The sequence below is a fragment of the Mchenga conophoros genome, linkage group LG12 (genome assembly GCF_057382185.1).
Source record: "Mchenga conophoros isolate Kocher_MC1m ecotype Shallow Benthic linkage group LG12, M_conophoros_male_GT1.1, whole genome shotgun sequence".
Lineage (NCBI taxonomy): Eukaryota > Metazoa > Chordata > Actinopteri > Cichliformes > Cichlidae > Mchenga > Mchenga conophoros.
The window spans coordinates 25,133,922-25,148,829 of NC_140537.1; the positions used below are offsets into that span (position 1 = coordinate 25,133,922).

The following is a 14,908-nucleotide window of genomic DNA, read 5'->3' on the forward strand; positions in this document are numbered from 1 at the left end:
ATGGAAAATGTTGAATCAGCTTCTCCCTTTACATATAGTAGATATTGGCTGGCCAACCTCAGACCCAACGTCCTGACCACTCTGAATAAATTTCTAAAGGAAGCCTTGCAACGCTCTCCTGTCAAGAAGTAGCTGTTGCTGCTGCCTGTAGAACCAAGCAATCTGAGCAAGGAAGCTTTAAACAGGCATTCTGGTTATTTTAGAGCTGTGCAGGTTGTGTTTTGAGTTTCTGGAGTTGGGCACTTTCAGGTGAACAAAAACATAAAAGTATTTTTCTTTCTAATTGGTCTTGTTAGGAGAATAAGTGCAATGAATGCATTGTTGACTTTGGTAAGGTGGTCCACCACTTTGGTCCAGGCTAAATATCTCAGAAACATAGTCAAGGCTCATTCATTCAAATACTGAATCTGTGTGACTTTATGAGCTACTGGATCAGCCATCCATCCATCCATGGGGGAAGGAAGCAGGTAGTGTGGGAGTAGCCGGAGAGAACTCACACAGATAGAGGAAGAACATGAAAGGATTAGATTCGGACTCAGGACATAAAAATACAAAGATTGACATTCCCCTCAGTAGAATTTGAATAATACGTTTATGTTTTATACAGCGCTATCAGGTTCAAATTGTAATTTTCTCATATTTTATTACCACAATACTGAAAAGCTAATTACCCGTTTGCCTCAGCGACATAGCTATTTAGTTACTGTGTTAACATAAGCATGATATTATATTTTAGCATCCTGGGCTAAACATCATTGCACCATTGTATTGTACCTTTTGTCTGTGCATCCAGGCGAAAATGGTACAAGTAATTACATCACATCAAACTGTCAAAAGGAAATCCAAGTGGAGTTGTCACTCCACTTGGATTTCTTTAGGATAAACTCTCTGAGGCACTTTGTTTATCTTTGTGAGCGTGTGAGTCTGTGATTCTGCCTTATTGCACTCTTTTATTCAGCGTCATTTGCCTTGACGGCAAAAGTCAGTAGGTAGACGCGAATGACTGTCTCACTAAGGGCTGTTAGTTTTGCCCTCCCATGTGGAAACAGGAGTGTAGTCTAGCATTGCTACCTCCTGAGAGGTAAAACCATTACTGCGCACCACTCTGCCATTCTCCCTTCTAGGAACCATAAATCCCTCTTTCACAGAGGCAGGGAGCGTTCTGGGGGTTAAAGCTAGACTCGTGGGGTTAGGTACAAGAAAGGAGTAGTTTTTTTGTGGTGGGGGGTTGGGAGAGAAAAATTGCTTGAGTTAGCGTAACAATAAAAAAATTGGCTGGAGTCCCTGAGCGCGTCTGTGTGCAGTTAACCTGGTTGTTAACACTGAAGGAAATGCCACCCAGCAAATGGAGTAGAGCTATAAAAATAACACAACATCTGTACAAATGTTCCTCACACTTGGTTCTCCTGACCCCTGTGGGTACCCAGAATGCCTGGCGCCACAGATGGACCTGCCCTACGAAGAAAAGAGCTCTTGATAATGTTAGCATGGCCTTTCTTAGGACTTATCTCGCACGCCACAGATTTTTTAATTGCGATGCAAATAGCTTTAAGCCACACATATAGGGAACAAATGGTCACCAGCACAGAGTAGGGACAAATCAAAAGCAGAACACCTCTGCACAGATCCAAAGAGTGGCATATCAAAATAAAACATCTAGCTATGCAATTTACCAGGGATGTTGAAGATCTGGTCCTCATTTTAAGGAACAAAAAGGAAGCTACTGCTCAACAAGTACACGCACAAAGAAAAAGGAGAAGCACACATTCAAAACATACAAATGCACACACAGAGCTGTCTAAAAGAAACCACTTGTTTCTAGCTCCCTCAATGAAAGAGGACAGAGCAGTGGAGAAAAGGAAGAGAAAGGGAGGGAGGAAAAGACAGAGGGAGTGAGAGGGAGAGAGCGAGTGGTGGTGCGAGCTGGAGTTTGTGAGCAGGAGAGAGAGACAGCTAGATTCCAGTGGATCTGGATCGAATTTAACAGCAGGATACTCAACAACTGTATGTCTTCAAGCTGTCACGGGAAGCCCAGGCAGCTCTGCTGGCGGCCCCCACGCCTCACGGCAAGTACACTTCTCTCACAGGCAGAGGAAGTGATGTCACGGGGCCGCACACCAGGACTGGCCCTGTTTCCTGTCAGCTAGATAACTGCTGCAATGGAGTTTATTTGGATAAACAAATAGCCATAAGAGCAAAGGGGAGAGGTGGGCAACCCTTAATAAACATCTGTAGAGCTGTATGATTGGAACACAGAGTTGCACAAATTCTAAATACAAATAAACAGGAGACACAGAAGAGCTATGCGTCAAAGTTAATCACCCTTGATGAAAATGATTTCGATGTTGAAACGGACATGGCTTGTTTTGTGTTTGAGGTTTGCAGATATTCTGGCCAAGAATTTTGTTTTTATATTTCTCCAGTTTCTTATCTTCTGTTTTTGCGTTTTCCTGCCAAAGAATGCAGCCATGCATCCACATATGTTGTTTTTTGGAGGTGATACTAAACTAAGAAAAGTATTCAATGCCCTGTTGAAGCTGAGAACATTTACCCAGCTCCACAAATGCAATCTTTCCCCTCATTTCCTCCTGTTTCTCCCCCAGACTTTCACATTATCAGGTTGGTATCTTTCCACTGACATACAAGAGACCTGATTTAATCTTCCTCAATAAGTTCCTGTCTCGACCTCCTTCCGAGACCCAAGGTGCTCAAGTCGCTACACTCGAGTTACTGCTGGACATCAAACACTCATTCGGTGGCACGCAGGAGACAGTTTCAACAGCTCAGCTGGAGTTTACCACATGATTCAGATAACATGCTTTGTTGTATACTCACTTTATGGCTTAATTTTGCACTTCAGCTTCACCAATGGCTGTGCAAACTTTTCAGAAGCTCATGGAGAACTACTTCAGTACCAGAGATGAAGCTAAACAGTCATGTTCTGATTATGGAATTAAGTATGTGTAAAGAGGAGACATTTTTACTTTTATGTGCAGTGGATATAGGACTAGCATCTCAGACCTAAACAAATGCAACCAAAACCAGAGTCACCCTGGAAGCCTTGTGTCAGCTCATAGGGCTATCTATATAAGCAATAATGACATTAGTTTATCACACTCTTTGTCCTTCAAGGCTTAGAATGTATTAACTGCAACAGACAAGCATTTCTATACCACACCAGTAAACCTCAACTGCTCCTCTCAGAAAGTAGTTTGACGAAGCAGACGCTATTGTTTATATTAGAAAAACATGCAAATATGTTTTAAAAATTTAGTTCTCAGTGAATCAGATTCAGGTTTCTACTTAGAGCCACAGAATCCAGATTAATTATTTATAGACACTTTGGGGTTTGCAGGCGTTTCTCTGCACCAGTTTCAGCCATCCCAGCCTCTCATACTGTAAACCGTGGCTGGAAGCACTGACGATGTGTCAAGCTGAAAGACTTGATGTTTAAGGGAAACAGCTCACTGTCAAGGCCCTGCTATACACACACACACACACACACACACACACACACACACACACACACACAAAAAAAAACCCCACACGCAAACTGACAAATCGTTTAAATGAAGAGTTAATAGGTTTTTCAGAGTCAGGCTGCAGCTCCAGTGAGAGCTTTAAATTCCTGAGCTCGGTAAAGTCATCACACGAACACAGACAGAGAGAAAGAAAGAAAAATATGAATAGTCAGAGATGGTTTTAAGCTGGGTGTGGCTCCCCTAGAGTCATAACAAAATGTACAGATATGCATACACATACAGCGTCACAAAAGAGCTTTGAAAGTGGTGGAAGCATCTCTCAAGGCTATTATCAAGTTGTAGTCCATGTAATACAGTCTGCATGGTCTATGCTTACATAACATCTGCACATACTTCCTCATATAATGCAAATCAAGCTGCTAACCCAACATGTCCACACATCTTTTGAATTGCAGTGTACCATTGACAGTCAAATAGCCAGACAATAGACACTCAGATAGCCAGGATTTCATTCATCAGGAACCAATTCACTCGCAGGCTAGTGCTAACTTCCAGTATTAGAACTGACAAATGAGAAGGAGATTTCTCTAACGCAACAATAAAAGCTTACCGAGGTGTGTTCATCCATCTAAAGCCTTTGTTTCAGATCAAAGCTTTGTTTTCTTTCAACAGTTTGCACCTGGGCATTGACCAGGAAGCTTTTTTCATGATCTCTGTGAATTATTATCCCCTTTCATCACCATAGCAGCACATTCAATTTACATCTGATGCATTTGATAGACGGATGAACTTTTACGTGTTAATGACAAGAGGAATCGCTTATCCACTTTTAATAAATTCAATTTAAATCCTAAACGTACCAGGTTGAAGTTGATGGGCTTGTCCCTGCGCCCTGTCTGCACCAAGAGTTTATATGCTAGGACGCCATCATCAGAGCCATTCCTATAATTGTTGTGGGTGATGCGGCCAGCCTCCCAGTCCTTGTCAAAAGCCTGCTGGAGACCTGTAGGAAACCACAGCAAAACACACTGGTTAGATGTGGATGTTTAAAAAGGTTACATGCCTTGTTATCTTCATTCTCCCACTGCAACACACAACAAACAACAACCCAACACAGTAAATAACACAACACCCTAACCTAACCCTAACTCTATAATAGGCTTGATTGATTTAATATGATAACTCAGTTCCATTCTCAACCACTAAACATGACTTCAAAAACAGAAAATCTGCTGCTTTTAATTCAAAGAGATCGTTATGGGGCTTTATCAGTAACATCTGCCTTCTTTTCTATACTACTCTCTGATCCATATGTGTATCACTCCTCTTTTCTCGGCTCTCCCCCAAGGCCCATGCTGTGGTCCGTCTGTGGGAGATGTTGTTTTGGGTCTCGTTCCTTGGCCTGTCTGGCTCCAATTTGTCCCACCATTGCAGAGAGCAATATCAGACACAGTTCTCTCTCTCTCACCCACACACACTCCCTGTGTGGTTCCCAGCCGGCTCACACACACACACACACACACACACACACACACACACACACAGACTCTCACGATGTGTTTTATCGTTAAGTACATTTCCTCACTGAGAATTAAGCCATTCATAGATTGGGCTGACATATGAAAGAAAATACTGTTCACTGATACTTTGCAATTCTGTATGAAACAATAAATCCATCCATCACTCCTTTCAAAATTAATTTAAAGCGTTGTGTACCATGTCTTACGTGTCAAATATTAAATTTTTATCTAGAAAAACAAACAAAAACACTAGAGCAGGCAGTACTGGTTCAATATGTGCCGATTTGCACTGACAACATATTTGCTGCCAAAGGTTTTTGAATATTGTACATTTCCCAAGATGAAGTTGAAAAATATTGACTCCCACTATACTCTTCGCCATCAATCCCACTTATGGAAGAAACAAGTGATTTTAATCAGCTACTGTCAGTGTCCATTTATGCAGTCCCTCCTACTTCTGAACTCCTGCCTAACATCTTGTTTTCTGCGGATTTATGTCAAAACATGGAATAAAATTGTGATCTCAAAATGCTTTCATGGGAAAGTAAATTATTCCCATGCCTAAACTATCCTGAATAGCAAAGTTAAATAAGTTAAATAAGCAAAGGTAAAATTTCAAATGAACTAACACTGGCTCTACACCATTATGCCACATCTGACCCATTTTATTCTCAACCAGAAGGTGCAGTTTATGTCCATACCTGTCCACACTCATTTCATACCCGAAAATTCGAAAGGAATTTATGATGTGGACACAAATGATTAGTGTCACTAACTCAGTATCCAACCACATGTGAAATATGACCACAATTTCCCGTTTAGCTCCTGAGTTACAGAATTAAAAATCTTATAGATCTTACATCGAAGTTAACCTTTGATATTTTTTCATTTTATCCTATTACCTTAAAATTACTGACTGACACAGTAACCTTGACTTTTAATCGATGAATTCTGGTCAACCTTGAAACCAGGTGAACTTTGACGCTCATGAGAAGATTATGGAGAGCCCAAAATATGACACCTCCAGTCATTGGTGTGTTCAGTGCTGAGCCACAAAAATTTGACATATTCGGTTTTATTCACTGTTTAGGTCGGGTTGAGGTGGCATGTGTACGTCAAGCTTAAAATTACTTAGATTTACCTTGCAGCCAGTCCCTGAAGTAATGAAGCCACATGCGAGGCAGCTGTCCATTTTCCTCCTTCAGCACGTAGTGAATGGTGTGGAACCTCTGGTGGAGCTGGTGAAGCAGTGGCTGGTTTTGAGCATAATCGGCGCGCTGTGTTACCACATACATGTTGTAGAAGGAGAAGAACTTGAACTGGGCGCCGAGAAAGTCGTACTCGCTTGTCTCCCTTGGTACAATATCTGTCAGCTCCAGGCCGTCCCTCACTTGGGTGGTCCCGTATAAACTGACTCCCAGCAGGCAGAGGAACAGCACAATCACAACCACCTGGAATCAGAGGGATGAAGAGACAGCTTTATCAAAAAACAAATATCCAATTAAAACATCTGCCTGTTTATAAGCTGTTTATAAGCTGTCAGATGCTTTTTGATACAATGTAGCAAAAGTGCTACTTTTTCTTTTTTCTGCAAAAAGTAAAGTGCCGGATTAATGCCTTGCAGGACTACGTGAAGCAATTTATATAAAATTAAAAAAAAGAAGAAGAAAGAAACTGAGGAACATTTTGTAATGTCAAGTACAGACCACCACATGATTTCAGTTCTGGAAGGCTTTAAAAGGTCTGGCCACCCACTGTGTGTCTGTGTGTGTGTGTGTGTCTCAGATAGGACATAACCACAATTTCCACCCCCGATTTCCTCCTTCCTTACACACTCCGGTGACTAACCCTCCCATTCAAATTATCACCACAGTGAGTCAGCACACAAACCCACTTTTACCTCATACAGAAGCTATTCCGCTTGTTTCTTTGTCTCCCTACTCTACAGAAACACAGAGAGCAACTGAACTCACCTTGGTGGTGGGCTGCAGAAGGAATGGCGCATAGTGCTTCTCAGCAAAAGAGGCCAGGGTCCAGCGCGAGCAGGGGGGCTTGAGGCAGCGTAGGCCCAGCGAGGCTTCTCCAATCTGGGACAACAGGTCCCGTGTGGAGCTGTTGTTCTCTGGACTCTGGCCAGTCGATGAGGCTCCATCACCCTGAGCAACTGAGCTAGCACTTGGGGTCGATGCAGCAGGAGGAGGTGCGGGATGATGATGATGGGAGAAGCTGGCAGAACCTCGAGACCCCCCATTATTCAAGCCCCCACTGTTGTTGTTGTTGCTGATGTTGGCGTGATTGCTGCTACTGTAATACTCGTTGTTACGGTTGGTCCTAGCTGGAGCTGGGTTGATGGGCTGCACAGAGATTTGGGATCTGGGCTCAGCTGTGGTGTAGAAGGCCTGAGTTCGGGGGTCGTACTCCGTCCTGAGCTGCACTGTGGACTGCATAGTGATTTGGGTCTGCTGAGCAAAACCATGGCTACTGTAGGAAGGAGGGGGACTGCTGTAGCTTGGGGGAGGCATGTGATATGAGGGAGGAGGGGTACGATATGACGGGGAAGGGCTGTAGCGACTCCCTTCTGTCCCATCCAGGTACGCCTGTGGCTCTATCTGAATCACACGATTGGAACAAGGGCTGCAGACATAAATACGATGAAACACTGTCAGGCACTGCTGTGAAACAAAATTTAAAACCAGACTTAACGGAAAAAAAAAACATTCCAGTACGCATGTACAACATCTGATTTTGTGAAACAGTTAAGTGTTGCATTACAAAAAATATTTATTAGCCCTATGTTATTGTGAATCTTCTCTCCTTTGCCAGCAGCATGAAATATAGGGCCGGGACCCAACCGTGGAATTTAATAGTGTGTGTACACATCTGTACAATAACCGAGCCAACGAGCATGCCCGGGCTGGCAGGCAGACTGGCAAACTTTAATGAAGACTGGAAAAGATAAACATACAGTCAAACAAGCAAGCAGTCAGACGGAAAGAGACAACTTTTGCAGTAATTAGTTTTTAACTGAGGGGGATTACGGTGAAGATATCTTTAAAGATAGCTTTGTGCGTACACGGTTCATTATCATGGAAGAGATCGGTGGAAAACATAAAAGGAGGAACGGTAAAGCAATAAGTGTCTCGTCAGATATGAAAGCGCGTCTTTGTGTGTGCACACCTGTAGAAGCAGCAGAAAATGTCAAAACGCCTGTCCTCTCGCCGATAGAGATCCATGCTGAGGATGGCAGGAAAGATGAGCAGTACCATGGCAAAGTTAAACACCACCACCACTGCAGCCTGCAAGAAAAACAGAAAGGTTATTTCAGGTGAAAAAACCCAAACAAAACTGCTTTTTATCAAGAAAAAGGATCAGATTGACTTTTTTTGTAGTTGCAAACAGTGGGGAAAAAATACAGGTGATCATATGCAGTGTAGACAGTGAAGATGTGAAATGATATGTAACATTTAAAAAGGGCATTTTGCTGTAAATTTAACTGCATTATCATCCATACACATGCTGCAACTTACAAAACTACTTTGAAAGTGTATTAAATGAAAGAATTACTGTTTAACAAAAACAGTGTTGCTCTGAATATAAATCAGAATAACACAAGCTGAATAGGCTCAAGTGAGGGAAAAATTGCCTTTCGACACATTTCCAGTTCCTTTCAAGGCAAAAACACTGAGTGTGCAGAGAAAAAGTGAGGCATATGTATGTGTAATAGAAGCCAGTACAATGTTGTGGTTAAGTATTTGAAGGTGGTGCACTAGAGCAGAGGGTGGGGGTTGAGGTTAGGTTGGGGCCCTGCCCAGAGTACAATCTGGATATTGCGTAGTTGCCAGACCACTACACACACACACACACACACAATCCCGTGTGTGTGCCAGACCACCCAAGGAGTCAGAGGCCCGCGGGGCCTGAGGTGATGAGCAGTCGCTGTGGCTGTACAGACAACACACACACACCCCTTACAGACTCACACAGAAAAATGCACATAAACACACATATCTGTCACCTTAAAAAACGTACAGCCTCCTACTTAAACCACACCATAACACCAACCAGACACAGGCACACACACATCCTCGCCCTCCCTCATTCCTCAGCTCGCTACTCAGTCAACGAGAGAGATATAATGTCAATGAAGGAGACGTGGAGAAAGAAAAAGCTGTAAGTAGAGCAGAACAATTAATTCTCAATTGGCCCACTAACATCCAGACAGATACAGTATGAGTCCACTGACACACACACACACACACACACACACACACACACACACACACACACACACACACACACACACAGTGACCGTGAGCTGACCCCAGAGTGGGGATATTTATCATCACATCTGTTTTCTGCACATGAATGTGTGTGTTCCTCTGTGTGTGTGTGTTTTGCTGCTGTTATCAGGACAAGATTCCTTTTCTTATGTTTATACTGATAGGAGGAAGTGAATGAGACATAACGCAGGAGCGCGCGGGAAAGAGCGATGAATCCAAGGTGGAGTCGACCATGGGAAGTGTTTAATGCTGATAAAGAGACGCACACATGCACGCCAACACAAACTGCAGGCACTGACACAAGGTTGCGGTGTGTGGATGCACTCGATAATAAAAGATGAGTATCACCGTGAATGTCGACTTCGTGAAGTTTTACCGTCTAGCGGTAACAAAACCACTAGTGTGAAGTATGCATGGTATGCGTGTGTGTGTGTGTTGAGCATGCGTCTTTTCCAATGTGCGTGTGTAGAAAACGAAGCTCCATGGATTAGACCCATGGGGTAAATGGATCATGTTTGACAGACTCTCTCTACTAAAGCCATCAATCCACACATGCTAATATTGTACTCAATGTGGCAACATCTTACCTCACACTGTGTGTCCATGCAAGTGTGTGTGAGTCTATGCATGTGCGTGAGGACTAAAGAGCAAGAAACAGGAGGGGGAAATCACTTAATATTTTCATATAGTCAGTGATACATCACTTATGTAACTGCAAATACTTGCAAATGCGTATTACAACAAGTTTTCATAGCTTCCTTATGCAAAATATGTGTTGAAATTCTCAGCTGAATGCTTTTATTGTGTGTGCTTGATTGTGATGGTTCAGTGGTACAGTGGACTGTCCTTCAGGTACTCTGGCATCCTCCCCAAAGACCAGAGGCAAGTAAGTTAACATAAGTGGTTATTCCTATTCTGTCACAAAAGTATATTTGAGTCTTAATGAGTGCCTTTTTGTCTTAGTGGCAGATTGGCGTCCTGTCTTGGGTGAACTAACTGGCTTTTGTGATCATCCACTTTGGCTTGCTAACCCACATAAGAGTGCCTCTGACTATAAAGATGGTGTCAAGAAAACCTTATGTAAACAATAAAACAGAAACTCTTTTGGGTAAATAAACTGAACAAACCAGATTTTTGACAAAACGGCAAAACCTACACTCACATTAATGGAGGGTCACCCATGTGATTAGAAGATTAAGGTGATCATCACACAAAGGTGAGATGTCAAATTTGTTGTTGTTGTAACCATCACTTTTTAAAACATGTATGTAGCCTTTTCTTTCTCTATCCATCTGGTTAGTGCTGCAGTGACTCAAACTTCAAACCAGAGATTTTTATCTGACCTTATCCTCTCTTTAGCGCACGTATCGCTATGACTGACTGTTTAAATGAATTAGGAATTCATTGATTATTGGAGGCATTTTGTACTAGTTTTCGCTGTTCTGGTGATGTCTGTAATTACTGACAGATGTTAGAGAAGTCAGAGCTCCCCTCTCGTGTTCCCCCACCTTTGCTCGTACATTCGCTCACATGCGCACATGCAAACATCTAGGCCATTGCGTTTCAAACCTCCCACACAGATACTACAACTCCCCACACGCACACATGCACATGGATGTGAGGGTATGTGAGTACACAGACGCGCACACACACTCGCAGAGGGATTCAGTTACTAGGACCTCAGCCACAATCTGGACAGACACCGGGCCCACCACTAAACAGCCTCAAAGAAGGAGGAGGGGGGGATTTAACAAAACGCACACTTCTCCTCATGCACACACACAAACGCACACAGACGTACACACTTTCAATGTGATGAATGAAATCAATAAAACAACAGTCTGGAGAAATCTGGAGCCAATGAAGACGGGAACAGGACTATTAGTAAGAGAGAGGCCCCACACGACTGAACTCTCACACACGCACACGCACGCATACAACCCTCACTCACTAGCCACTGTACCTGTAGAGAAAAGGCTCTGAGCGCTGGGATGGGGATGAGCGCTGCCATGAAGAATGCTGTGACGTTGCTGATGGAGGTAAGAGCCACACTGGCCCCTGTCCTCTTCAGACACTCCCCCGTGCGATCCTTGTCGAGACAGAAAGAGAAGTTGGTGAGAGGAAAAGCAATGAAACTTTTGATCAGAGTTTAGCCAGAGGCACACGTGTAATACTGGAGATTATGTATCATTATCGTGATACTGATATGACTGACAGTGATTACGATGTTTCTTGAAGCCCTGAAGTGCTTAAATAATCCACCTGGGCCTGTCTACTTCTGTTTGAAGTAACGGAGGAAAAAGCCGACAGAACAAAACAACGCTTGGTAAAATCACTGCTGCTGAAAACTTGTAATATAATGCGCACAAAGAGAACAGTAATAAACACACAACTCTAGAAGACTTTGGCGGCAACTGTGTGAAGATCTAAAGACGTGCAGGACCACACAGAGAGCGTCTGCAGGCATGCGCATCTTTGTGTGTGTCTGTGTGTGTGTGTGTTTGTGTGTGTGCGCATCAGACAGGAGAGATCAGGTTTGGCTCTGTTTAGTTTTCATCTCAGCCACACAATAGAAGCTCGGGGATGAGGGAGGCATAGAGACGAGGGCTTGAACGAGAGGGAGGCAGGGGAAAACAAAAACAAGCAAATACATGCCTGTGTTTTCCCCTCTGGAGATGAAAAGCTACCACACACACACACACACACACACACACACACACACACACACACACACACACACACACACACACACACACACACACACACACACACACACACACTCAGCCAGTTCTTTTTTTTTTTAATGCTATTTATTAGATTCTGTACACTTCATCAGCTAATGGATGAGAAAGCTCTTGCTCCTGGTTTAATCCATACTTCAGACCGCACAGAATACTTTAAATGCATCAAATTAATTAATTTATTTTTTTTATTAGACCCACTCACAAGTGTGTGTGTGTAACTTATCAATCTGTGTGTAAAGCAGAAACAAGGAAGTCATAATCTAAAAGAAACAGACATATTAATCCATTTAAAAATGAACGTCTTTAATTCGGAGCATTGCCGAGATAAGAAGGCTGGGTGTGTGGCACATGGTTTGCTTGATGCTACATCACAGGCACAGACAAGCTTTCACACATTCCTCCGCGGAGTAGATAAAACAACAAAGGGGATGTGCAGGAATGGGTGATGGTGGATGTTTGCCTCACCTCGAATGGGATCCTCTTGTTTTGCCCGGTCTCACTGAAGGCATGGGCGAGGAGAAACACATCATCTACTCCAACTCCCAGAGCCAAAAAGGGAAGCACCTGTGGCACACACCCACAAACTTAATGAGCTCCTGCATGATTTTACCTCAGAGGTTCGCTATTCTAGGGGTAGCCACAAGTGCATATTATTATAGATACACACCCATGCAATATTTTTCAAATTCTGGTGCTAAGGTAAATTAAAATGAAGCGTCAAAACCTGTCTCCAGTGTCCAATAATATCTACTACATTATCTTCTGTACATTATTCTGCTGGTGTTGACCCACTTCAATTAGGCAATTTAAGAAAATGATTTTAAGTCTAGCAGAGACTTCAACTCAAGTCTACTAGCAGCTGCTGTGTTGACCTTTAGCCCATTGGGTCCAGTGGCATGTGTGTGAGTTACCTGCGTAGTGGCAGCATTGAAGGAAATGCCCAGGAGGGAGCAGAGGCCCAAACCAGCTGCCACTGACAACGTCACCAGGAGGACACCTGCCAGCCCCACAGCCCCCTGAGACTTGGCACAGTCCCATCGCAGCATGGTCAGGCATGCATAGGCCAGCTAGGCACAAACAGCAAGCAAACCATTAATCAATCACCCTTTTGTCTGTAAGTCCCTTCTCAGTTTCAAGCGAAGCAGAGAAAAATTGAATAAAATTTTCCTTCCCTCTAGTCTTACCATCAGAAGGTACCCACTGGCCACGCGGATAACACTTATGTCCGAAAAAGACTTGAGAATATCTTCCAGAGTGGTGGTTGTGAAAGATAAGACCTTCTGAGACGAGTTTGCTGACACGCTGTGCTGCACCGCCTGAAGACAAGACAATAGTAAATAAAGAGGAAGAAACTCTTTAAAATAGGATTAAATATCCTATATATACACACTATAAAATATATATGTATATAGATTAGAAATAATAAAATAGGTCACTTATAAATGAACTCTTAATGCAGCACCAGTAGCTCCATCAACATTTAAATCTGGTTTACTGACCAGTAAAGCATTTACTGGTTTGGAACTTTGCAACAAGATTTTCTTATCCCTATCTCATTTTCCCTTAATATACCAACTAGATCTGCATCAGCTATCAAAATACAACTAAATCTAATTTTAGCAGAATAGATAATTGACCAACCTTGCTGCCGCTTACTCAGTGGTATCTAAAATGCACATTCTGGAAAAAGGGAATTAATTTTCAGTGATTTAGCGCAAGCTGTCCCTCTTTTATGTAATATAACATCTTCCCTAGGTTTAAATTAACTAAATATTACAGGCTGTCTCTGAAAAAAAAAAGCCTTGAATCAGGAGGCTCTGCAGACAGTATCCTGACCTATTCCCTCTGTCTCTCTTACTATCTCAGGACAGACAGTTGGCTGCTGTTACTGCTCAGTGGGGAGCAATGACGGCTGACACACATTAAGAAACATGCTCTAGATCACACACACACACTCGCACCCACATGTAAACTTCCACATGTGTCTCACACATACCGACATATTCTTGCAGACACGCCTAAATGTGAATAATACAAATAAAAAATGCAATTTTTGGCATATTTTTTCACTTTGAAGCTTAAAAAAATAAAACTATGTGTTTAAAAATATGATCACATTTTGTTAAAAATCTGTGATTTCTGGACCCAAAGATAAATGACACACACACACACACACACACACACGCACATTCATACACACAAGGTCACACCATGTGGAACAGAGGTTGGGGCCCCCAAAACAAAGACCAGATGATGTCACACATGAGCCACCAATGGGGCCACAGCTGGGAAAGCGATTGTGTGTGAAGTTGTGAGTGTGTGTTCATGTGTGATTGTGTGTAAGTTTAAGGGGGAGAGCGAGGAAGAAAAAGAGAGATATCCAGCACTCACTTAATGTATTCCAGACATGCTCACCCTGTTGCTCTATTGCCCCTCTCTACTCATGAGTGAGAGGAAAACTTTAGTCCTTTACCACACACCAACAGTGGTTTTAGTATCTATCAGGGGCCCCGGCTTTGGATGGGGCCTTCCCATGTTCACCTGTATCCGGTCTGTGATTTACAACGTGGCTATAGAGGACTTAGGGTAGATTTCGCTACTCTTTTCTCTTTCGTTCTCTCTTTTTCTGAATTTTTCTTGCTCTCATTTCTAAATTTTCTGGCCCTTACCTCAGAGTACCGCCTCTGCCAGGCTTCAAGTATAGCTGCAGCCTTTTCTTCATTCCAGTTGATGTGGGAAACCTCATCGTAGCCCCGAAAGTGCTCAAACATCTGCTTGGGAGTCATCAGCTGGAAGATGGTCTGCAAGGCCTGGGCACTGGAAGGGAGTTAAGGGGGAAGGTGGCAGAGAGAGAATGAGGGAGGGAAATGGGAAGGAAAACA

The 14,908-nt window shown here is 43.0% G+C and overlaps 1 protein-coding gene across 1 annotated transcript in view; it reads right to left on the bottom strand.

The window, feature by feature from the left end:
• ptch1 (patched 1) overlaps nucleotides 1–14,908 on the bottom strand; it is a 50,372-nt gene that overhangs the window by 12,738 nt on the left and 22,726 nt on the right. The window contains exons 8-16 of the mRNA XM_085294743.1: nucleotides 14,696–14,843; nucleotides 13,211–13,342; nucleotides 12,938–13,093; nucleotides 12,492–12,590; nucleotides 11,246–11,371; nucleotides 8,180–8,298; nucleotides 6,976–7,636; nucleotides 6,144–6,453; nucleotides 4,343–4,485 (exon numbers count right to left, since the gene is read on the bottom strand). Of these exons, the coding sequence (XP_085150869.1) occupies nucleotides 4,343–4,485; nucleotides 6,144–6,453; nucleotides 6,976–7,636; nucleotides 8,180–8,298; nucleotides 11,246–11,371; nucleotides 12,492–12,590; nucleotides 12,938–13,093; nucleotides 13,211–13,342; nucleotides 14,696–14,843 (1,894 nt within the window). The remainder of the gene's footprint in view (nucleotides 1–4,342; nucleotides 4,486–6,143; nucleotides 6,454–6,975; nucleotides 7,637–8,179; nucleotides 8,299–11,245; nucleotides 11,372–12,491; nucleotides 12,591–12,937; nucleotides 13,094–13,210; nucleotides 13,343–14,695; nucleotides 14,844–14,908) is intronic.